Raw genomic sequence first — 24,860 nt, 5'->3', positions numbered from 1 at the left:
GAATCAAAATTCATTCTCTCATTTCCTTTTCCCCCTTCTCCTTAGTCCCAGGAAATGAAGGGACTCAATTATGTAACTAAGATGAGAAGATTTGGACGGGAAGATTGTATACAAAGCTCATTTCCATTCACACAGATTTCTGTTGTCTAGAAATGCCTCTAGCTTCAGAGAAGTTGGGAATGAACCCTCTGATGGAATGGTGGCTTTAAGGAGCAAGGATCTAAAACCCTTTCTGAGCACACCAAAGAAAATGTCTACCAGTTCCATTAACCAGCATTCTTCTGGGTTTCTTAACTGTTAGGGCTATTAAATTCTTATGCTCCTTTTTTTTTGCTGTTATGTTTTTTTAAAAAATTTTTAATTAATTTTGAATTATCAACAATCACTTTCATAAGCTTTTGAGTTTTAAATTTTTCTCTCCTTCCTTCCCCCTCTTCCTCCCCAGACAGCATGCAATCTGATATAGGCTATACATATACATTCCTATTAAACATATTTTCACATTAGTGATGTTGCAGGTAAGAATTAAGACCAATAGGAGGAACCACCAGCAAGAGGAAACAAAACACAACAGAAGGAAAAAAATAGCTTCGATCTGCATTCGAACTCCATAGTTCTTTGGATATGGATAGCATTTTCCATCATGAGGCCTTTGGAGATGTCTTAGATCCCTGTATTGCTGGGAAGGGTTAAGTCTGTCAATATTAGTCATCGCACAGTGTGGCTGTTATTATGTACAACGTTCTCCTGGTTCTGCTCACTTCACTCAGCTTTTATGCACCATCTTGTTGAAATAGGTTAATACCCATCCCCCAGAAAATCTTTGACAACATATTGATTCCTTATAGTCAGGTCCAACTTATTTTGCTTTTCTGTTGGTATGCTTTGCATGGAGTAAATGCCTAAGAAGTGCTTTTTCATTCATCTAATCCCAGTTTTCTGTGAAATATCCCCCCTTCCATGAGCCATGTTCTCCAGGGATCCAGCTTCTAGCTCTAAATTCTCTGATCCTGTGACTGAAATGATCTAGGAAACTCAGTTTTACTCACAAAAGGATTTAAAGGGATTTTTAATGGAAAACATCTAGTTTAAATCCATTATGGAATAGGATGGGAATATGGGGAATATTCCCCATAGATGGGAATAGATGGGAAGCTAAGGCCCAGAGAAAGGAAGTGGCAGAACTCAGGACTCAGTTCCAGGTTTTCTTACTACTGTTCCTCTGTGTGTGTGTGTGTGTGAGAGAGAGAGAGAGAGAGAGAGAGAGAGAGAGAGAGAGACAGAGAGAGACAGAGAGAGAGAGACAGAGGCAGAGTCAGGGATAGACCAGATGCTGTCCCAGTTCTCAGTGTAGCACGATGGAAAAATGCTGGCTTTGGCATCCAAGGACCTGGGTTCAAATCCCACCTTTGACACTTACTAGCTGTATGGGCAAGTCCCTTAACCTGTCCAGTTTCACTTTTCTCATCTTTGCAATGATGGGGTTAGATTAGAAGGCTTTATGTCCCTTCTAGTTCTGCTGTAGATCTGTAATTCTGTGGATGAAGAAGTGAACACAGTGAAGCTAAATGATGTGCCTGGGAATGTCTAGCGGTACCTAATGATTTCATAGACTTTTGAAACCCCTCAGACTTGCTATTTAAAGAGACTGATTGGGAGTGATTATCAAATCAGAGAGACTTTGAGTTTATTTGCTTATTTCCTTTAAATAAACTCTTCCTTTAAGAAATCTTGTCTGGAATGGTGTTGATAAAGGCAGACTAACTTCATCTCTTTGTCCCTGCACTTAATCCAAAGTACAGGCAAGCCAGTTGAATAGTTAACGTAAGAAACATATATACATTACTAATGAATGATGATATGTCTTATGATGTGTAGTTTTACATTATTCTTTTATTTGGAGCCACAAGTAATTATTTTCCTGTTTAATGAAAGTACTAGGATTTCCTCTCTTCCCAAATGCACATTGCTACATTCACATTGTAAGGGCAAGAAGGGCTCTGCTGTTTCCCTAGCATTTGTAGGTAAACAAGTATTTCTCCAGAAGGAGATATGTTCTTTTCTGGCAGAGGTATCGTTTTGGTGGCACCTTGTAACGTCTTAGTTCTTATACCCTGTGGCTCTCTCAATTTGTAAAATTTCACAAGCCAAAGGACCCAGTTACATGCTCAGTTTGTTACAGGAGGAAATCTCTAGATATCATTGTATACATTGTAAAGGTCAGACTTCTTGAGAATTCTGCCTAAGTTTCCACTGTGCAATGAACAGATTATTACAAATGGTCCAGGAAATGAATCCAAGTTAGAACTCCCTTTACAACTTGACTGTGCTTTTGAAGAGACACTCTCTACATCAGCTTACCCACAGTATGACCTTCCCTTCAGATTTCCTGCCTTAAACTTCCTCCACCCGAAAGTCTTCTGGCTGCTGCTCAAAGGGGAAGAATGTAGATAAAATCTAAGCTGCTAAGTTGAGTGACCCACAACCACTATTTGAGTCTGTGGGATGGTTTGTGGTCAGAGGCTGTACACGAAAGCCAGACATTTGGTTCCCTGTCTTTTATAATTATGATGATGAGAATTGTTTTCACTGAATAGCTTTCACAAAATGTCTGGGTCATAAAAACATTGAACTAGTACTGAAGGGAATAAAGCTGTAATTTCCTGTCATTGTGCAATCCAAAGATACTTATTGATCACTCACTATGTTTAAGGTCCTATTCTAGGTGCCATGCAAAGAGGTCTGAGACATCATTTTTGCCCTCAAGTAACTTATAATCTAGTTTTAAAGATGGGACCAAAAAACCCCAACAATAATGAAAAGTACCTTATTTAAGTGCTAGAATGGGTAAGCTGTTAGATATTAGCAATGTGTAGCTGCTAGGGGTCTCAGACACCACCTGGCCCAGGCCTCTCCTTTTAAAGGAGGAAATGGGCCCAGAGAAGGCATGACTCCCATACGAGCCCCAGTCATTAAGGGCTGAGGGCATCCACTGGAGGCTTGGAATCCCCAGCAACTAGAGCAGCCAGAGAAGACTCTGCCCAGGTAGGTGTAGGGTTGGAGCTAGAATTTGAAGATTAACGATTTCAAAATGCATGCCTCAAAGGGAAAGGCAGAGGAAAGACCATAGGTGCACAATATTAAATCCTTGCTCAGATTTGGTCACGTCGGTTTTGCTTAACTGTTTTTTTCCTGTTAAAAAGGAGCATTTTATGGCGGAAGAGGGGTGGCATATCAGGAGATTATCATAGTGGGGGTGAAAAACAAAAGGCATTAGTAAAGTTTCTTTTTAAAAATGCAGTGAAGGCATCATTGTTGATCACTGCTTTGTTAGACCAGTTGGCTGTGGGTGATCATTTTTTGCTGCTGCTACTGATCACCATATTCTGAATTATGCTTTGTATTGCCCACAACGCTTCATTCACATAGATGTGGTGATCAGTAATAAACATTCTTTAATATATCACTTTGTCAGTTAGACATTTATAGTCAGTCATGAGACCTGGGTGTGAATCCTAGCTCTGCTCCTTTTTGCTTGTGTTACTTGAGTCAAGTCACTTGCCCTCTCTGGGCCTCAGTTTCCTTATATGTAAAAATAGGAAATGTTTGCACTAGATTATCTCCAAGGCCCCTTCCAGCTCTAAAGCCTGTTGCATTTATAAAACTTCTTTCTCTGGATAGCATTTTCCAAAAGGGGATTGATTCACTTAATATGAAAGGCCATAGGCCAGGGCTTTGAGCCAGAAATGACATTTTTCAAAAGCTGACATTTTCCTTGTTTCTTGCTCAAGGTCACAAAACAAGGCAGTGACTATTCACAAAAAGGAGAAGACAGAATTTTAATGGCTTACCTTTCAAGGGTATTATAAGGACAAATGGCTACAACATACTTTGAGGTTTTTTAAAATAAAATTTTAAGAGAAGTGCAGTTTAAAAAATTGTCGTCAGTATCTTCTGTATATCACCTTCATTTCCAACCATTTCCCTCCCCAGTCCATCCCTTATAATAAAGAATAAAAAGGGAGTTCTGCAAAAACCGACCAACACATCATCTGATTGTGGCAATATATATAGTGTCTCACCTCCATAGTCCCCCATCTCTCCAGGAAATGGAGGAAAGTGCATTTTCTCATTTCTTCTTCCGGGCCAAGCTTGGTCATCATAGAAAACAGTCAGTTTCACTTTTGTTGTTGTTCTTTCCATTTATATATTGTAGTCTTTGTACATATTGTTTTCCCTGTTCTTCATGCCTTCCTTTGCATTAGTTTGTCTTTTCCCATATTTTTGTTTTGCTTTATGGTTCTTAGGTGATACTAGCATGGTGCCTTGTACATAGTAGGCTCTCAGTAATGATCATTTGCTTTGATAGGCAAGGAGAATAAAAATGGTTAGTAATGTGTAAAGAATTCTTCAAATGAGGGAGTCACTTTATTCTTTCTTAACAGAGTGGCCTGTGCCCAATAAAGCCATAAATGAACACTGCTGAAGGTCAGATCTTACTAAGTGAATTTTTGGTCTTTTAAATGAACTCCATTTTGAAATTCTGCCACTAATGTCTATTGGCTATTTTTAATTGATATGATAGAGAAACCCATCTACTTCTGTTAGACTACAATGTAAAATGCTTACTACGCAATGTTCAATTGTAAGCAATAATTGCAGAGTGTTGGGTTTCAAAGGCTCCGAATATTTGCTTTCAGTTTATCTAGTATTGTTTGATCTGCTGTGACTCTACTAGGTGTAAATTAAGTAGGATTTGTGTGGTAGAAATATCAGTTCTCTTGCATGACAGCTTTATTTTAGGGTTTTGTTTTGTTTTTTTCAATGCTAAAGAGTTCATGATATGTTGGTATTCCATCCCCTAAATACAGTGGCAGATGTTAATTTCCTGATCTAAGATAATTTTGCAATGGAAATACACAGTAGCAGTAAGAAATTAAATAACAAAAAATTCTAGCAGTCTCTCTTCTAGTTCTGATTCCTTTGAAAGAGGGACCTTCACTGGAAATTGGAAATTCAAGAGTTAAGTCTTTAAAGAAATGGGCTCTCATAGGCTTTTAATACTATTTTATTCAACTACATTTTATGAATCTAATGGTTTAGCAGAGAGCTCTCATGGTGTGGGGGGTTGTAGTGTCAAATGGTAATCCAGAGTCAGGAAAACCTGGGTTCAGATCCTGCTTTGTCACATACTGACTTGGTGATCCCGGGCAAGACATTTAACCTCTCAGTGACCCCAGCAAGTAAGATTCTTAAGTGACAGAGAAGGTGCTGATCACACTCATGCTCAAAAGTATATAGCATAATGTTACTACTGTGAAGGGGAAAACTTTTATTTGGATATATAAGTTGTAATAGGTTTGTTTAAGAAAAACAACCTCATTACTTCATGGTCACACTTGGTATGTCTCAAGCCAAACAGAGGCTTCTCTTCATTCTTATCATCAAATGTGCTTTGCTCAATAAGCTGAAGAGAAAGGAGGGTATATCCTGCTTTCATGAGTCAAAAATAATGTGGTACAACTAGATTTGGAAACCAAGCCTATCACTTTGAGTAAAACCTTTTTTAATAGTGCTCTTCAAATTTTGTCCTTTTTGAGTATTATTTTTTTTAAAAAATTAATTGGGTCTTCTCTAATCCTTCTATGACTTAATTTTTTAAAAATCCTTTCAGTTTGCTAAGCAGAATAGAATGTAGGATAAGATTTTTTTTTTATGGGAAAGTATAGGCTTCTCTAATGCTAGTTAATTCTTTTCTGGTAGAGTACTATATTAAAGGATTTAATATTATATTCAAATCTAGACCCTTTTCTTTCTCAACTGAGATTTCTTAGTTATGGTCAGTATTAAATTTGGTCATAGTTATTTTGTGGGTTGGAAAAAGAATATGCCAGAGGCAACAGTAGATTATAAAAGGCAACCTGGAAAGACTTACATGATCTGATACAAAGTAAAGTGAGCAGAACCAGAAGAATGTAGATAGTAACAGCAATATTGTATGATGTTCACCTGTGAATGACTTAGCTATTCTCAGCAATACAATGATGGAAGACAATTCTGGAGGATTTATGATGAAAAATGCTATCCATCTCCAAAGAAAGAACTGATAGACTTTGCAGACTGAATAATACTTTTTATAACTTTTATTTTTCTTGAGGTTTTCTGTGTTTTCTTTCACAACATGACTAATATGGAAATATGTCTTGCGTGACTGCATATGTATAACCCATATCAAATTGTTTTCCTTTTCAATGCAGAGGGAGGGTAAGAGATTGAAGGAAAGAATTTGGAACTCAAAATTTTAGAAAATGAATGCTAAAAATTGTTTTTACTTGTAATTAGGAATGGGGTAGGGAAAGAGGCAAGTTGGGGAGAAGGAATGACTTTTTAATTGTGGAAGAAGTTGAACTGCTGTCATAAGGACAAGTAAAGGTAAATATAAAATATGACTATGGAAGATTTTATAAGATGTTGTGGGTATGCATTCTTGATATTCTAGGCCAATGTCTGCTGCAAAAGAGTTGAAATGTAAGGCTTTGAAATTAGAATAGTTTGGTTCAACCATTCTGGAAAGCATTTTAGAATTATGCCCCCAAAGCTATTGAACTATACATACCCTTTGACCCAGCAACACCACAGCTAGGCCTGTAACCTGAAAAAAAATTTTTTTTTTTAAAGAGGGAAGGGACCCATCTGTACAAAAAATATTTATATCTTTTTGTGGTGGCGAAGAATTGGAAAACTGAGGAGATTCTCATCAATTGGGGAGTAGCTGAACAAGTTTTGGTATATAAATGTAATGGAATACTATCGTGAATGATTTCAGAGAAACTGGGGAAGATCATATACACTGATACAAAGTGGAGTGAACAGGATCAGGAGAACAATGTATATGATAACAATATTGTAAAGAACAACTTTAAAAGATTTATGAACCCTTATAAATACAATGACCAATCCAGAGGGCTCATGGTAAAACATGCTATCCATATCTTGATAGATAATACACTCAGAATCCAGATTGAGGGGGGTGTGTGTGTTTGGCTGGGGATGGGGAGACGTGGCTAATGTGAGAATTATTATTATACATGTTCATTCATAACATGCATTTTGTTTTTTTTGCTTCTCCAATGGGGAGAAAGGAGGGCAGGAGGGAGAAAATTTGGAGCTGAAAATAAAACTGAATTGAAAAAGAAAGTAGTATAATTTAATTTGGAAAAGATAAGAAAAAAGCTACAATTTAAATATAATGTGGTAAGCACTTAATAAATGCTTGTTGGATTAGGCCTATGGAGTAAAAGGTTTATGTAAGTAAATATTGCCTTTATGCTATACCTAAGCTTCAAACGAAAAGTACTGGCTACCTCTCAGCTGTACTTTTCATGCATTATTTTGCTGATAGCTATTTGTATAGATGTCTTATTCCTCTACTAGAATGTAAGCATCCTGAGGGCAGGGAATGGTCTTATTGTCTTAAAGTGTGGAATCTACATTTCTCTTTCTTCTCTCTCCATCTGCCTCTGCTGCCCCCCAGGTTCCACTTGTCTCTCTGGTCTAAGCTATTCCTACATGGTTATAACTTAAGGAAGTAGGAGATCTTTTGGCCCGTTGTTGGTGATATAAAATTGTGGTGATACTTCCTAGGCTAAATAGAGAAGGTGGCATTGTACCCTGCCTTATCTCATCATTAGGGGGATCAAGTTACCAAATCCTTTTTTTCCTTTAGAACACCAAAGAAGAAGTAGTTTTAAAAATGAGCTGTCTTATTTAAACAGTAATTTTCAATAGATTAATCATCCTTTCTACATTGGATGTATGAAGTCCTGGAAACACAAAAATATTTGAGGAAGTTTGTTTTTGTTGGGCTGATTTTTTGTGTTGATGTTTTTAATTTCTGGAGACTTTGCGGAGGGGTCTCAGTTTAGGAGAAATGCCCCAAATAGTAATTTTATAAGAAAAGCAGATCATATACAATGCTTCTTTATTTCCCTAAGCATTGGACGAGACATCACAAAGACTACTTTCTAGATCCAGCCCTGCCATTAGGTCACTATGAAATGAGAGTTGGAGCAAATGATCTCAAAGGCCTTTCCAGTTAAAAAATTATGGGTTTCAATTTTTCTCAAAACTTACCTTAAAAATCTTGCTTCTCTCCCCACCTTTAGTCCACATAGCACAAAATCTTGTTTCTGACACTTTTTTCAGAGAAACCTATTCAGTGGTTAGCATTATTTGATTTCTGTATTATGCTATTATATTTTTATCTGAAATTCCAGTGGTGCTGGTTTACTAGACTACCAGAACTGAATCAGATGTGTTTATAGGACCAGGGTTAATATACTTACTACCATTTCTTCCATAATAATTTGTTTGGCATTGCTTATTGGCTTCCCCTTCCTTTAGCCCCGTAGTTTTAGGAGAATCAATTGAGGAGACTGATTCATTCTTCCCAAGCTAGTAGCCTGTGGCATCAGTAAAACCATAGATAGTGGAGCCAATTTCAACAAGTACCTGCTACAGAAATAAAACCCTTTTAGTAAGGATGAGATTTCCATGCCCTAAACCAGAGCACAGAGGAGAATGCTCACAAACAAGAAAAGGGGTTGTGTAATTCTTTTTGACTAGGAGAATTGTTTTACAGTGTGTTCACATGGGTAGCACTTTTGGTTAAACATTGAACTAGTCAAACTGAAGTCCTACATAACCTGCAAGTGTATAAAATTTTGTCAGCCTCTACAGTTTTCTGAGCCTGGAGCTCCATGAGTGGCATAACATTAATGTGTAGTCGACCTGCTTTTGTATTAAACAAAACCTAGTTCTTTCTCTAATCTTGATAATTTGCAATTTTCCTTGCTATCTTAAAATATAAGCAGTGGAACATAATGGACTGTGTCTTTTCAGTTGACTAAATTCTCCATTATTTATAAGAAAATGCTGAGAAAAGTCCTTTCGGCCTATTGTAATTGTCATGAGGACTGTAAGCACTTAGCTGTCATTGTGAGTCTGTAATGGATTCTGACATTTAGTATTCTTTTTTTCTGCCACTATTTAGTAATTTTTAAATTCTTAAAACCATAGCCAAGGGCAGCTATTTAATTTGTCTTTGCTCTACAGAATCATAGATTGTTGGAGTTATGAGGGACCTTATAAAATCCCCTGATCAGTCCCTCTCATCTTGTTAGATGAGGAAACAGAAGACCCAATAGGGAAACTAACTTGCCCAAGGTCACTCAGTTGGTTAGTAGCATAGCAGCACTATAACCCAGGACTCTGAATGCCAGTCCAGTTCATTGTCTGCTGTGTCATCTTCCTGTTTCCATAGACTGTTGTTAGAGAATAGTCATAGATCATATATATTTTTTTCATGGGCATCTCTCAGACCATTAGCCTACATGACATCATGAATTGTATCCTATTCTGCCATATATGATGAACTAGCAAATAGCAAAGAGAGAAATTTAAGCTAAAAAAATGGGGGAAAATTTTTAAATTAGTCTTGAAAGTTACTCAGATTAAGTGAGTTCCAACAACAGACACAACGGCTTTCAAATAACATTTGTGTGATGCTTTTTTGTTCAGATAACACTTTTTAATCTGAAGAGCATGTAGTAATGTTACACGAATTCTCTTATTTGAATTTGCCATCTTTATAAAATCCCTGAGAGTCACTATGTATGTATATATTTTTTTTCCTAAAAATCATGAACAGATTATTCAGAAATATGTTATAGCTTGAATAAAACATTGTTGGGGTTTAAATCAGCATATATTTATTAAGTGCCTTCCATGAATCTGATCATGAAAGATACTAATCCTGGGCACCTGATCCATCAACCTATTTTTCAGCTCTCTCTGGGTATATTCTTTTGTGATGAAATTTCAAAGTGGACTCCTTGGCTATCAAGGAAATAAATGGTGAATTTTTTTTTTAATTTTATTGATGTGTTTTGTTTTACATTACAAACATTTAGAGATTACCCCTACTCCATGAGAAGTCTCTTGTAACAAAGTAAAAGTTAAGTAAAACTCATAGTATAGTGATCTCATCTGAGAGCGCATACAACATTTCACATTTCTAGCACCCTTTACCTCTCTGTTTTTAAAAAATTAAGAGAAATCACCACTTGAGGGGAAAAAAAGAAAAACAAATTTCTTCCAATAAACATACATAATTGGCAAAACAAATTCCTTAAATGGCTGTGTGCAAAAATTTTTCCTTCTACTAAATCTGTCACCTCTGTAGAATGGAGGGCGTATATCAGTCCTCTGGAATCGTGAATGGTCTTTGTATTGGTCTGAGTTCTCACAACTTTTAAAGTCGTTTGGTTTAGAGTGTTGTTTTTGTCATACAAATTAATATCCTGGTTCTGCTCATTTCATTCACTCTTCATCATTTTATAGAGGTCCTCCAAATTATTTATGGTCTAAGGATATGAAGGATATGAAAAGGCAGTTCTTAAAGAAGAAATTTGAGAGTTTTAGCAGAGGGAAGGAGGACTGCTGCTTTTTGAAACGGAGTAGAAGGGGCGTCCAGGGAGACAATATAAAGACAGTTATGAGTGGAGCTTGGTAGGAATAACTCTGCAGAACTCATTGCTGCCTCACTTTTCTTTTTTACGTATCATTTGAAATCAATGACTTGGCATTGACTAAACAGTGTGATTAAGGAATACCAGGAAAACTTGTTAGAACTTCATCCTTATTCAGAGTTCTCTGTAAAGTGGAAATTCATTTGGAAGTGGAGAATGTGCTTTAAGTTTTCACTCTTTCAACAGTAAGCATCTGTTATGGGCACTATGATAGGCACTGAGACAGAGAAAGGAAAAAAAATACCAGACAAACCAGGTGCTGATTGTAAGTCACATGACCAACCAGATGGAAGACTAGACAATTTCTACAGTTCTCAACCTTTGAAACCTCTCTCACTGCTGCAGAAATCCAGAAGGCAGAAGCTTGCTTAGTTAGGGGCTGCTATGTGGTACAAGTGGGTAACAGTGTTGAGCCTGGAGTTAGGAAGACCTTAATTCAAATGTGGCCATAGATATTTACCAGTTGTGTGACCTTGGGCAAGTTACTTATTCTGTCTGTACCTTAGTTTCCTCAGCTGTATAAAAGGGTGGGGCGGGGGGGGGGAGCTAATAATAGCGCTTATTTTCCAGGGTTATTGTGAGAATAATGAGATAATATTTGTAAAGCACTTAGCACAGTGCTTGGCACTAGGCACTTAATAAATGGTTATTTCTTCTCTTCCTTCTGAGACAGCAGCACATATGTACAGCATTGGAGCTAAGCCAGAAAACTGAGAGACAGAGGTAACTAGGGCAAGGACTTGTGTGTGGCTGTGTGGGCATTCCACTAAGCCTGAATGAAAGAGCCCAGCACTCATCTGGGGCTAGTTTTGTACTCCTAAATGTTACTTGGGGCAAACTGAGGCCTGTGAAACATGAATTGCCCAGCATAGAAGGAGGCTGAGATGGCTTTGAGATCCAGACCCCTAAGTAAATCACCATCAAAGGGGAAAGCGTTAGAAAGTGAGTGAATAAGGACATGTAAGGTGAAAAAAAAAAAGACTGAAATCACCAAAGCTCTCAGCAAGAAGAAAACTCAAAAACCTTGAACATAAGTAGATAAACCAGCAGGGAAGATGTTAATAACAGAAAGGAATATGGCCTCCAAATAAACTAAAAGAATCCAGACATCTATGGAAAAAATATTTCAAGACAAAGGAAAATGACTCAGCACCTAATGAGGTAGGGGACCCTGTGGATTTCCAAGGGAACATGGAACCCCAGCAAGATGTTCCTGAGTGGTTTAAAAGAGAAATCAGAATTATAAATGCAGAATTTATGGCCTAGAGAAACTTGAATCCACGGTTGAAAATCTTGCCAAAAATTTATATTTATATATTTTATATATTTATTTATTTATAGCAGCTTTTTTTGTTGTGGCAAAGAATTGGAAATTAAGGGGATGCCCATCAACTGGGAAATGGCTGAACAAGAATGTAATGAAATAATATTGTGCTATAAGAAATGATGAGCAGGCAGACTTCAAAAAGACCTGGAAAGACTTAGATGAACTGATGTAGAGTGAAATGAACAGAACCAGAACATCATGCACAGTAACAGCCACACTGTGCGATGACTGACTTTGATAGACTTGTCTCTTCACAGCAATGCAAGGATCTAAGACAATTCCAAAAGACTCACGATGGAAATTGCTATCCACATCCAGTGAAAGAACTATGGAGTTTGAATGCAGATGGAAGCATACTATTTGCTCTCCTTTTCCTTTGTTTTGTTTTATTGCTTCATTCTCATGGTTCCTCTCATGAGTTCTGATTGTTATTTACATCATGACTAATGGGAAAATATGCTTAATATGAATGTATAAGTAGAGTCTATATCAGATTGCATGCCATTTTGGAGTGGGGGGAGAAAATTTAAAACTCAAAATCTTATGGAAATGAATGTTGAAAACTAAAAATAAATTAAACTAAAAATAAATTATCAAGAAAAAAAGACCAAAAAAAGATGAAATTATAAAAGAGGCAGCTAGGTGGCACAGTATTTAGAGCTCCAACCTTGAAGTCAGGAGGACCTGAGTTCAAATCCAGCCTCAGGCACTTGACACTTACTAGCTGTATGAATTTGGGCAAGTCACTTAACCCCAATTGCTTCACCAAAAAGCAAAAAAGAGAAGAAAAGAAAAAAAGACAAAGGAGAAAATAAATGATTGGGAGTTTAGAAGAAGAGAAGAAAAAAGCAATAATGTTAAAAGAAACAAGCAAAACATTGGTCTTAAAGACAGGTTATATAGAGACAGCTGAAGCAGTATAGATCTCCCAGAAGAATATGATAGATCAAAAAAATTGAATACCATAATGCAAGAAATAATACAAGAAAACTGTTCAGAATTTCTGGACACAAAAAGCAAAAGTACCAGTCAAAAGAATTCCATATACAAACTGTCTCCAGAAAAAAAAAAAAAACCCAGACAACTCTGAGGCTTCAGACTTCAAAGTCAAAGACACATAGTGTTTAAATTAAATAATTTTGTTGACAAACAACAAATCCTGCATGTGATGAGAAAGGCCTTTTGATACAAGGAAAGGAAATTTGAATAACACTAGAGTCTTCTACAACCACCAGAAAGCACTGAAGAAAATGCAATGTGTTCAGAAAAGCAAAGGAGTTTGAGACACAGTCCAAGGTAACATAACCTGCAAAACTGAGGTTAACTATTAATGAAAAAGATAGAGCTTTAGTAAAAAAGATGTTCAGAATATTTCAAGAAAAAAAGACCTGAAAAAATTATTTGCTTTTCAGATACTCCAGACAACGGATATGCAAGAAAGGCAAACATATATGACAAACAAGGTTAACAACAACAAAATAACAGCATATTTCTTTCTAAAAATACATAAGGAGACAAGGCTGAAAGCAGAGGTCAGATAAAATTGGTGGAGATATGTAGTAAACCACACAACATCCCACTTACAGGTGAATTAGTGTGTTTTTGTTGGGGCTGGATTATATATTTTTTGTTTTTGTTTTTGGCTAGGCAGTGGGGTTAAGTGACTTGCCCAGAGTCACACAGCTACTAAGTGTTATGTGTCTGAGGCTGGATTTGAACTCAGGTCCTCCTGAATCCAGGGCCAGTGCTCTATCCAGTGTGCCACTTAGCTGCCCCATGGGGCTGGATTATAGAATGAGAAGGTACATAAAAAGGGGGAGGGGTGTGGAAGGAAGATAGGAATGTATAATGTACTCTAATCAATTGGTAGAACTTATTTGTGATTCCAAAGGCTGACAATGAAGAGAAGATATCTTCTGTAATCTCTTAGGAAGAAGAGAGCCTAGAGGACAATGGGCAAGGAAGCAAAGGGAGGGTTTGAAACGGAGAAATAAAGAGGGAAATCATGTTTCAGTGGTGGGAGGGTACCACTGATGAATACTTCCATGAGGGAAGGGAGAGATTCTGTAAAGGAATATGGGGACCTTATAGTGGGTATAATCTTTAGGGCATTTAGTGCTTAGAGAAACCGCTCATCCTGCCTCAGGAGCATCAGAAGGGGAATCAGAGCCCTTAGGATGAGCTAACACCCAGACAAGTATGAGGGAATGGACTTGAGGAGATTTCAGGGCAAATGGGAAAAAATGACCAGGGGGAGGGCAATGGTTAATACTAAATTTCACAATCAGGGAGATAGGAAAATTTCTACCATGGGGCAATACCCTCTCTTTCACTTGCAGAAATTTGTATTTCTAAGAATGAGGTATAACAGAAAAGGGGGGACAAGGGTTAAGATCTGCAAGGCAATAGTAACATAGAAACTCTTTAGAAGAGAGAACACAAAAGTAAATCAAAAACTTTAATTTTGTCAGGAATACAAAGCCTAAAAAAGGACTAAGTAAGTACAAGGCTCATGAGTCAAAGAATAAAAATCTAGAGTAGACAGAACAGGAAGATAAATAATGAAGTGAATGCGTTCAATTGGGTATGGAAATCTGTCTTACCCTACAGGAAAATAGGGGGAGAAGGGGTCAAGAGAGCAGGGGGGTGATGGAGAGGAGGGCAGATTGGGAAAGAAGGTAATCAGAAGCAAATAATTCTGAGGAGGGACAGGGTCAAAAGAAAGAATAGAATAAATGGGAGGGCAGGATAAGATTAAGGGAAATAGAGTTAGTTTTTCACAACATGTATACTAAGGAAGTGTTTTGCATAACTGCACACGTACAACCTATATTGAGTTGCTTGCCTTTTCAATGAGGGTGGGTGGGGAGGGAGGAAGGAAGAAAATTTGGAACTCAAAGTTTTAAAAACACATGTTTTAAAAAAATGTTTTCACATGCGACTGGGAAATAAGAAATACAGGAAATGGAGTACAGAAGTCTATCCTGCTCTACAGGAAAATAGAAGGGGAAGGGGATAAGAGAAGGGAGGGGGGAGAGATAGAAGAGAAGGCAGACCAGGGGAAGGAGTATTCAGAATGCATGCCATCTTGGGGTGGGGGGAGGGGTGAGAAATTTGGAACTCAAAAACTTGTGGAAGTGAATATTGAAAACTAAAAATAAATTTATATTAAAAAAATGAAAAAATAAAAAAAAATAAATGAAAAAAAATTTTAAAAAGAGAAAAAAATGATGAAGTGAATGAAGGAAAGACGTGTTTTTAGAAAAAGGTACAGAAAATGCAGTTTTAAAAACAATGAACAAAACAAGTTGAAGGAGAAGATAGCAAGAAAGATTTTACTTGACTACTTAGCTGAGAGGGGAAGAATTAATTTACTAGATAAAAAGAAGAAATTTTTTAAAAAATAAGCAAAACTCCAAAATCTAGAGAAAGGAATAACAAATGGGAGGTGCACAGCTTGAGGGTAAGGGGGAGTGAGGGGAATAGAGTTGCCTTAAAGTATATTAAGCTAGAATAACTGAGGTTTATTTGTTTACAAAGGAAGAAGACAAATTAAGAGACAAATGGACGAAAACATAAACCTAACTCATAACTTCAAATGAATTGGATTAAACAGTCTGATAAAGTGAAAAGGAATGGTAGATTGAATAAGAAAACAAAACCTGAGAATCTTTTGCTTACAAAAACAAAAGACATACACAGAATAAAATTAAGGGGCTGGAAAAGAATTTACTATTGATCAGGTGAATCCAGAAAAGTAGGAGTTGCAGTCATACTATCAGACAGCAAAAACAGACATTACAAAATAAAAAGAAATAAGGGAAATATGCAGAAAGAAACTGTAGATAACAAACCAGTATTAATATTTAACTTAACATGTTCCATATGCCTTAGCATCTAAATAAAAGAAAAATTAACAACCACAAGAAGAAAGTAATAGAGGAATGGCAGGAGATTTTAGTGTCCCTCTCTCAGTTTTGGATAAGTCTAACAGGAAGTTAAGCAAAAGAGAAAATACATAATTGAACAAATTCCTGGGGGTAGTAGAGCTAAAAGACGTATGTTTTCTTCTAAATAGGATTGCTTTTTTCAGTACCACATGGAACTTGTACAAAAATTGACCAGATAGTAAGATGCAGAGATGTTGCAAACTGATGTAAAAAGGTAGAAATAGTGAACACATCCTTTACAGACTATATTACACTAAAAAATTTTTTTAGTTCAGGGAAAAACAAAAGTTTCTGTCTTTAAGAAGCTTATATTAAGTTAATACAAAACATACGCAGATATTCAGATTGATCTGTAGTCTTATTGATTTAGATATTTCCCCTCAAAATCACAGATTGTAACTCAGCCTTCTCATATTGTACAACTCTTATCCCTGCCCTTCCATAAATTTGCCACAGGTAGGTCCACCCAACACCTCCCTTGATTTCTCCTGACATGGTAAGGTTGTTCATCTGTCACCTCTTATTTCAGTTAAGCACATCTTCTCTTCCTACCATATAGTTTGCTTGATGACATCTTTCACCCTTGTTCTTTAAGGTTCCTCATTGGCTATGTTATTTAGCCTTACACCCATCATCCATTTCCCTCTGTGTATGCTTTCAGCTCATTTTCTTTGTTAACTTATGAAACAAAGAAAAATATGAAATATATACAAAATAAATTTTTTTGGTGGGTGAAGAGCAGTAGGGATGTGGCACTTGAGCAGAGGCTTGAAAAAAGTCAAGGCTTCTGCAAAGTGGAGACAGAAAGAATATATCCTTTCAGCAAGGGGAAGTGGAATGTAATGTAAGGGATCAGCAAGAAGGCCAGTGCAGCTGGACGCACCTTGTGAGGAATCAGAAAGGACTATGATGAGGGGGAGGAGAGAATGAATAGCAAAGCCTTTTGGGGAAGGTGTGGGAGAAGGAAGAGAGGTGGAAGGGTTGCCCTCAAGAGATAACTTTTTTTTTCTATCTCACTAACATAGCCCATTTTCTGCCTGGATTAAAATTACTGCAATATAATGGGAACACATGTGTTCTTTTCCCTCTAGCGTTTTGATAGCTTTAAGCTTAGCCTTCATTGGCAATAAACATTTGGCTTCATGAAATGAAACTTTCTTAAAAATAGAGGGCCTTTCTAAATCCCAAGAACAGCTGTTCTTCGGGATCTAGGTAGACCAAATCACCCACCATGTATTGCTTTTCACTTTCTAGAATTGTGTAATTAATGATGATTTATGTGATTGGTAATGATTATAGTATTCTCTCTAATTGTTTATTCCATTTGGAGCCTTTCAAATAATGAACTATATACATTGCTGCTTTAGTTGTTTAATACCTTTAACGATTGGAGTTTTCAGTAAATTTTTTTCCCCTTTCAGAGAGAAATCAAAGCTTTGGCCTTCTCAGTTCATTGGCTGGTGCAAACTGTAACATTGGGTCAACTGAGAACCATCACACCGAAGTAAATAGTAATTCTTATTTCTCTTATCCCTTCGATCTTCCTTTTTGTTCTAGTGTTGTCACATTTTCTTTCTAAGAGAAAGGTGCCCATTTAAAAAGCAGTTTTGCCCTTAGGGCAGAAAAGCAACTAAAGAATTCAAAGGCCTAGAGATACTGCTTATAACTGTGAGAGGAGATATGAGGAAGATGTGTGTGTCACTTGTTGCCTGGAGCTCAGCTTGACCATCATTAAAGAATAAGGCAGACTTTGAAGGCTCTGCTTTATTCTTTGCTAGTGATCTTTTCCCAAATGCAGTGCTTCTTATCAACGGATCTTAGCTTTTCCAACTCGTTTACCCCTCTTTTTGTGGTGCGCTCATCTAAATTGAGCAAGCATTTATTAAGTCTCTTTTGTGTGCCAGGTCTGTGATTCAGGCCTGTGCTGGGAACATACACTTGTAGATGGGTGATTTACCAATAATTCATAATCATAGAGAGCAGCTTAGGACATTGGTCTGGATCACAGTGTGACAGACCCTGTGCTAAGTGCTAGATATACAGATACAAACATAAAACATATGCAAGCTATATGCAAAGTAAATACCAAGTAGTTTGAGGGTAAGAATCAGTCATTACCTCCTGTTGAAGAGGGATTTCAGCTGAATCTTAAGGAGAGAGCTAGGGATTCCAGGAAGTTAGCAGGAGGAGGGAGGGCATTCAAGATCTCAGGTGCAGCCTGTGCAAAGACATAGATGGGAGGGTCAGATGTCATGGGAGTGACAGCAGGTAGGCCAGTTTCACTGGGGAGAGAGTCCATGAGGGAGAGTAACATAAACAACATCTGGAAAGAAAAGTTGAAACTGTGTTTTAGAGGACTTTAAATGACAGAGGTGGTTGTACTTTGTCCTAGAGGAAAGAGGGCAGCCACTGAAGCTTTTCAAGCTGTACCTTAGGAGCATCAATTTCGCAACTGTGTTGAGAATTACAGGATCACAGTTTTAGACTGGGAAGAGAGCTTTGAAGTTCTCTGATCCAGTGCTTTTAAACTTTTGCCACTCATGACCACTTTAGCATTTCTTAAACTGTGGGTTGCCACCCCAGATGGGGTCTAGTCCAACCTCCTTATTTTTTGCAGGTGAAGAAATTAAGGCCACAGATAGTTTGGAGAAGAAGGAGGCTGGAGGCAGGAAGACCAATTAGGAGGCTATTGCAGTAGTCCAGGCAAGAGGTGGCAAGTGCTTAAACAAAGGAGGTGGCTGTGTGAGTGGAGAGAAGGAGATGCTGTAGATTTGTGGATCATCCGTCTAGAGGTGACAGTTGAAACTGATGAAAGAGGGAGAGGTTCAAAGGGGCACTAGACAAAGCCACACATAATAAGGTAGGGCATTCCAGCAAAAGAGACTGAGAAGGCTCTCGGATCAAACCTATAGGCCCTTATTGAGCACCTGCTGGGAGGAGCCACATGTAGGTGACAGAAAAGGAATGTAAGATGCAGTTGTTGCCTTCAGAGAGTTTACAGTGTGATTGGGGAGATGTCACAAAGCTTCAGTGCTAGGGCCTTACCTCTCAGATTACTTCCAACTTGCTCTGTACATGTCTTGTAGGTGTGATTTACATGTCTCCCTCATTAGAATGTGAACTCCTTGTGGCCAGAGACTGTATTTGTCTTTTTTTGTATCCCTAGCACTTAGCACAGTGCCTGGCACATAGTAAGTACTTAATAAATGCTTATTGACTTGTCTTGGCTTGACTTGAATTTCCTAGAATGTTTTTTCATTCACTTCCAATTTGATCAAGTTGTAAAAGATATTTTGAACATTTAGTGGGTCGTTTTAAAACTTGTAATTGTGTATGTGGAGATATAAAGAGTTCTAAGAGTTTTCTTTTAAAACAAACAAAAACTGTTTTTAGATTTCTACATATCTAGAATTTTTTTTTAATGGTTCCTCATGACCTGTTCACACTTGTCTAAGAAAGCCTGGGAATTAAGATGTGAATTTACCCGGATTTAATGCTGAAGTAACACATTTGTTGTTTAATTGTTACCAACAGCCTCATTTGCCTGTAGGAGATGGGACTGAATGCTGCTTTGATCATCAAGATAGCGCTTCTAACACAACTGATTCCCAGGTTGATAGCATTGTAGGTAAGTCTCTTTCTTGACTACCAAGAAACACTTTGTTTAGGTTGGTTAGTTTGGAATAGAAATAGTGCTATAAGTAACTGAAAAAGAAGTTGATTTTAAAAAGATAGAGTAGAAGAAAAATGAATTTAAGCCCCATCTATAATTATTAGAATCAGAAGAAGAGGCAACTGCTTAGCAAACATTTAGCTGCTGTTCTGTTGGTTTTCCTGGCAGGATTCTAGTATGATAAAAGAGACAGAGCCCATGTTTTGTCTAACATTTGATGAACCGGTGTGTTTCAATGTTTATTCTTTTTTCTTAAAGTCAAACTAGTAGTAATTCATGATTTTGTTTGTGATAACACACCTCTGTAGGTTTAATGCTTTGTACTTTGCAAAACTATGCCAAACTACTTCCATATCAGTTATTTAGGGTAGATGTTCTTATCAGCACTTTGAAGATGACAGAACTAAGACTCAAGAACAATGAGTGATTTGCTTAAAGTCACATTAGCATTAGATCTGATTAAACCTCAGCTGGAACACAGGTCTCCTGACACAGAGGTCTATTGCATATAAACTGTAGACTAGCAGAGCACAGTGTGAAGTCAATTATAGGTGTTCTTTAGTTAGAGGATTTCTGATGTCCCTTCTTTCCCTTTAGGCTACAGAAGTTGTGAGATACTCATGTGCTTTTGACCTAACTTTGCCCCCTTCAGATGGCTTTAACTCTTCTCTGTTAGAAGTTTAATTCTCAGTTTGCAAATGAAACAAAATATAAGCATACCTTAATCTTCCATGAGGTGTGATTCTCTGGCTACCATGGAGAACAAGTGTATAGCCACGAGAATGACGTCTTAGAACAGGCCTGCATAACCTCTGGCCCACCAAAGGATTTCTTCTGCATACAAAGAATGTTTTCCTCTGTATTTTTCGTGGGCCACTCAGAATCCTTTGGTGTGCTACAGGTGTCCCGTGGGCCACAGGTTGTGCAGGCCTGTCTTAGAGTAAGAAAATATAGTTCCCTGATTATCAGTTCTTGGAACAAAGTCCCACTTGACCCAGGCTTTCCCCGGGCAATTCCCCCTACTCTGATCACCAGTTCCTTCTGAAATTTAACCAAAATTATCCCCTGAAGTTTAAAAAACCTCCTTTCCTGACAAACACTTGATTTCCAGGAAAGCTAGAGTAGTCCAGATAGATGGAATTTAATTGGATGAGTGATTCCCTACAGATGGAGAAGTCCTCCAAATCTTCCTACTGGAATAGCTCTGGAATATTGCATTGCTTCCTAAATGAGATCTGTAATCACTTGAGTTTGGTCTAACTCTTAAAGGGAAAAAAAAATTGTAAATGTTATAAAAATTGTCCAGATATTAATCTGCAATTAGAAGGATAACTCATAGAGTTGACCTATTAGTACATATGTTTTGGACAGTAACTGCTGATAGATGATGAAAAGGGCCAGAAGTAAACAGGAAGAAGAAAATGGGTTGAATTGTATTTGGGAAATTGTACAATGCTCTCAGTGGTTACAAGTTTTTCCCTGAAACAAAGGTTCATCTCTTTAATACTAATATTTTTCCAGTAATGTACTTCCTATGAAACACTATTTATCAGCAAATCTTGAAATATCAGACTAAAAAGAATAAAAGTCGTAAGTAGCCAAGTAGCAATAGAGATTGATGTGGTAGGTGTGAATATACTATGGCATATCACTCATGAGGAGCTGGGTCAATCTGATAGCCTGAGTGAGGAATAAGATATTAACAGTCCATGTGTTCCATTGATACCTAACCACCACCACCACCACCACCACTATAGATTTATATAGCACTTCAAAGCACTGTACATATCAAATCAAATGAGATGATAAATATAATGTCAAGAGATTTAGAAGAAGGCCTCTAGCATGTTGGAAGAACATGGGCAGAAATTCCAAAGAATGGGAGGGCATAAGAGTTGCAGTCTGTACCTTTGGAGGGATTAACTCTATCAGTGAGTTTACAAGCCCATCAAATTATATATTTTTACAGATATAATCTTTTCTGATTACGTTAGAAAAAATCCAAATAGAGTTTAGGTTAAAAATGTGTTTTAATAATAAATGCAAAAGTCCATCCTAAAATAATTCAACACTTACCAATAAATAGGCATTTTATGTAGATGAGAAGCAATAGCAAAGAAGGAAAGGAGGAGTGAGGAGAGGCACTGATGAAAGAGAGAGCTTAAAAACATAAGAGCATAAATAAGAAGAGAAAGTGAAAGAACATTTGAACGGATCAGTAAAACTAAGTATGTACTAGTTCTTTGGAAAGATAATGAATGGGTGGGGTGACAGGGAGGGGGATCATTAATAAACAATCAGAAAAAGAAGAAAATTCCAATTGGCAAAATTATAGTCAAAAAAGGAAAGAGCACAACAAATTCAAAAGCAATTAAGCATGTTATTAAAAAAAACTAAACACAGCTGTATTCTACTAAGTTATGCAATGTAAAGGAAATTGTTGATTATCTATAAAAATATAAATTACCAAAATGGATATAGTACAAAATTAATTCAAATAGACCAACCTTGGAGAAAAACAACACATTACATTAAAAATGATCCTTCAAAAAAACCACCTGGATCAGGATTCGCAAGTGAATTCTTTCAAACCTTCCAAGAACAAATAATCTCTGTATTACAAAGATTACACATATATATATAGAGAAAGATGGAACACTACCCCCAGTATTTTTTATGAAAAAAATATGGTGTTAATTTTTAATCCTGGCCAAAAAAAAAATGACATTTAAAAGGAGAATTTTACACTAATTTACCTAACATGATTCAAAAATACTAATTAATGAAATATTAACTAGCAAGATATCATAGTATAGTTTTTAAAATATTCTTTATGACCCAACAGGGTTTATTCTTTGAATGCAAGACTGGTTAAACATCAGAAAAACTTCAGCATATAATAGAACATATAAATAAAAGAGCCTTCAAAGAAATTATGATTGCATCTGTGAACATGGTGGGAGTCGGGGAGAGGGCCTTTGCCAACCATCATGAAAAATCTTTTAGAATTAGGCTAAAAAATTGTGATTAAATTGCCCATATCCCCTGTCCCAGAAATTATGCTTTTAGGCATATACCTCAAGAAGTTAAAGACAAAAAGAAAGTTCCCGTATACACCTACATCTTCATAGTGGCACTTTTTCTTGGTAGAAAAAACTGGACACAAAGAAAATGCTTACCAGTTGGGGAGTAGCTGAATAAAATGGCACCTGAATGATATGGAATATACCATAAAAAATTATGGATATGAAAAATTCAGAGAAATATCAAAGATGTATATGAACTAGTACAGAGTGAAATAAGCACAGCCAGAAAAAATATATACAGTGAATGTAATGATATAAATAGAAATTGAATGCTGTACAATTACAAAGAACAAAATTAGCCTCTTGGAAAGAGAAGGAAAAATGCACTTCCCTCTTATCTTTGCAGAGGTGGGGGACTAGGGGTTTGGGATGTTGCAGTATTGTCAAACAGGATTAATGTACTGAGAAGTTTTTTTCCTCTTTTTAAAAAAAAATTGTTGCAAGAGCTATGATAGGGGAGGGTGAAGATCTATTCAGAAATAAAAGTTATGCCAAACAAAAGATATCAACAAAAATAAGAATAAAACAACAATTTTTTAAGGCCTTGGATTTTTGTCTTTGTATCCAAACCTCTCACAGGAAGCATTTCTAGATCCCCTCAGTTGTAGTGCTGTCTCTTTCCTAAAGTCACTTTTTCTTTATCTGTATATAGGTTGAATTCTCTAATTCACCATGCCATAGTACAACAAAAGCTCACTGAAGGCAAAGATTTTGGGGTTTTGTTTCTGTGTTCCTAGACTTAATAAATGCTTGTTGAATTTAATTAGATAAAACCATGCATGAGAAAAATACTAAAAAGAATAGAAATATGTTTTTTCCTTAACACAGTAAGAAATACTCACCTTAAACCAATAGCCAATATAGTATGCAACGGAGAAAGATTAAAAACATTGCTATTAAAAACAGGTACAAAATAAGGATGTATGCTTTTATTTGACATAGTATTGGAAACTTTGATAATTGCTACAAAACAGTAAAGGACGTTAAAAATGTTACTGTTTGCAGATGACATGATAGTATATTTAGAAAATCCCTCTCAACTAAAAATTAAATGGAAGTAATAAATGAGCATAGCAAGGTCACAGAATATAAGATTAACCCACATAAATCTTTCGCATTCTTATTACTAGCATTTAAGATCAATAAAACATCATGAAGAAACCCCATTTATAGTAACAATAACCCATCCAATATATGGGAATTAAACTACTTAGAAATACAGATAACTTATATAAGAACTACTGTAAAGCTATAATGATTTGGGGGGGAGGGAAGGACCTAAATAATTGGAGGAACATTCAGTGTTTATGATTGAATTAGATTAACATTATAAAAAGTGACAAAACTTCCTAAATTAATGTACATATTTTAATGCAGTGCCAATTAAAGTATGAAGTAGCATCTTCATAGAACTGGATATTATTAAATTTATTAAATTATTAAATTTATATGGAAATGCAAATGGACAATAGTTTCAAGAGATATGTTGGGGAAAATGCTGGTGAGGGTAGGTCACGAACTACTAAACTTTATAACATTATCAATTGATAATTATCAAAACCATCTAGCACTGGATAAAAATAAAATAAAGATAACAGACATCCAGTCAGATATGTGTTTTATATGTCTCATAGCTAAAACTTAACACTTATGTAGTGCTTTAAGATTTTACATTTATGGAAAATCGTCTATGAAATACCCCTTGTACAGGGATTGTGTACTATAGCCTGGAGTCAACTGACCCCCAAGGGGTCAATGGATAGGTTTCAGGGTCCATGAATTTGAATGGGAGAAAAAGTCACATCTTTACTTTCACTAATCTTTGATTTCCTCTGTAATCCTGTATATTTTATATATTTTAAAACATTCTGAGGAGTCCATAGACTTGACCAGAATACCAAAGGGGTCTGTGACACACAAAATGTTCTGAACCCCCCTGCCTCAATAGAATGTAAGCTTCTTGATAACAATGACTGGATTTCTTTTGTCATTGTTTGGCATAGAGCCTTGTATGTGGTAAGCATTTAATAAATACTTGTGGAATTGAATTAAATAATGCAAAATGGGGCAAAAAGAACCAGAACAGTTATACAAGTGTACACTATAAAAGAAATAAGGTGACTTATCCAGAGTCTCATGGTAGCAATGCCGCGGTATTCACCCCGTATTACCTGACATCAAGCCCCGTGTCATTTCCACTACAACATGCTGCCAGAAAGCAAATGATCTTAAAGC

General features: G+C 36.6%; 1 protein-coding gene across 9 annotated transcripts in view; it reads left to right on the top strand.

Annotated features, from left to right (window-relative positions):
- AAGAB (alpha and gamma adaptin binding protein) overlaps positions 1–24,860 on the top strand; it is a 61,467-nt gene that overhangs the window by 29,213 nt on the left and 7,394 nt on the right. For all 9 annotated transcript variants that reach the window (XR_002323719.2, XR_002323718.2, XR_002323716.2 and 6 more), the window contains exons 6-7: positions 17,288–17,370; positions 19,401–19,494. Coding sequence is in view for 6 of the 9 variants with exons in the window: in XM_020982755.2 (XP_020838414.1) it covers positions 17,288–17,370; positions 19,401–19,494 (177 nt within the window). In the remaining 3 variants the exon portion in view is untranslated. The remainder of the gene's footprint in view (positions 1–17,287; positions 17,371–19,400; positions 19,495–24,860) is intronic.

The sequence above is a fragment of the Phascolarctos cinereus genome, unplaced genomic scaffold, assembly GCF_003287225.1.
Source record: "Phascolarctos cinereus isolate Bilbo 61053 unplaced genomic scaffold, phaCin_HiC Scaffold_3;HRSCAF=262, whole genome shotgun sequence".
In the NCBI taxonomy this organism is placed as follows: domain Eukaryota; kingdom Metazoa; phylum Chordata; class Mammalia; order Diprotodontia; family Phascolarctidae; genus Phascolarctos; species Phascolarctos cinereus.
The sequence above is the reverse complement of the archived record's forward strand: the minus strand, read 5'-3'. Positions and strand labels throughout refer to the sequence as shown.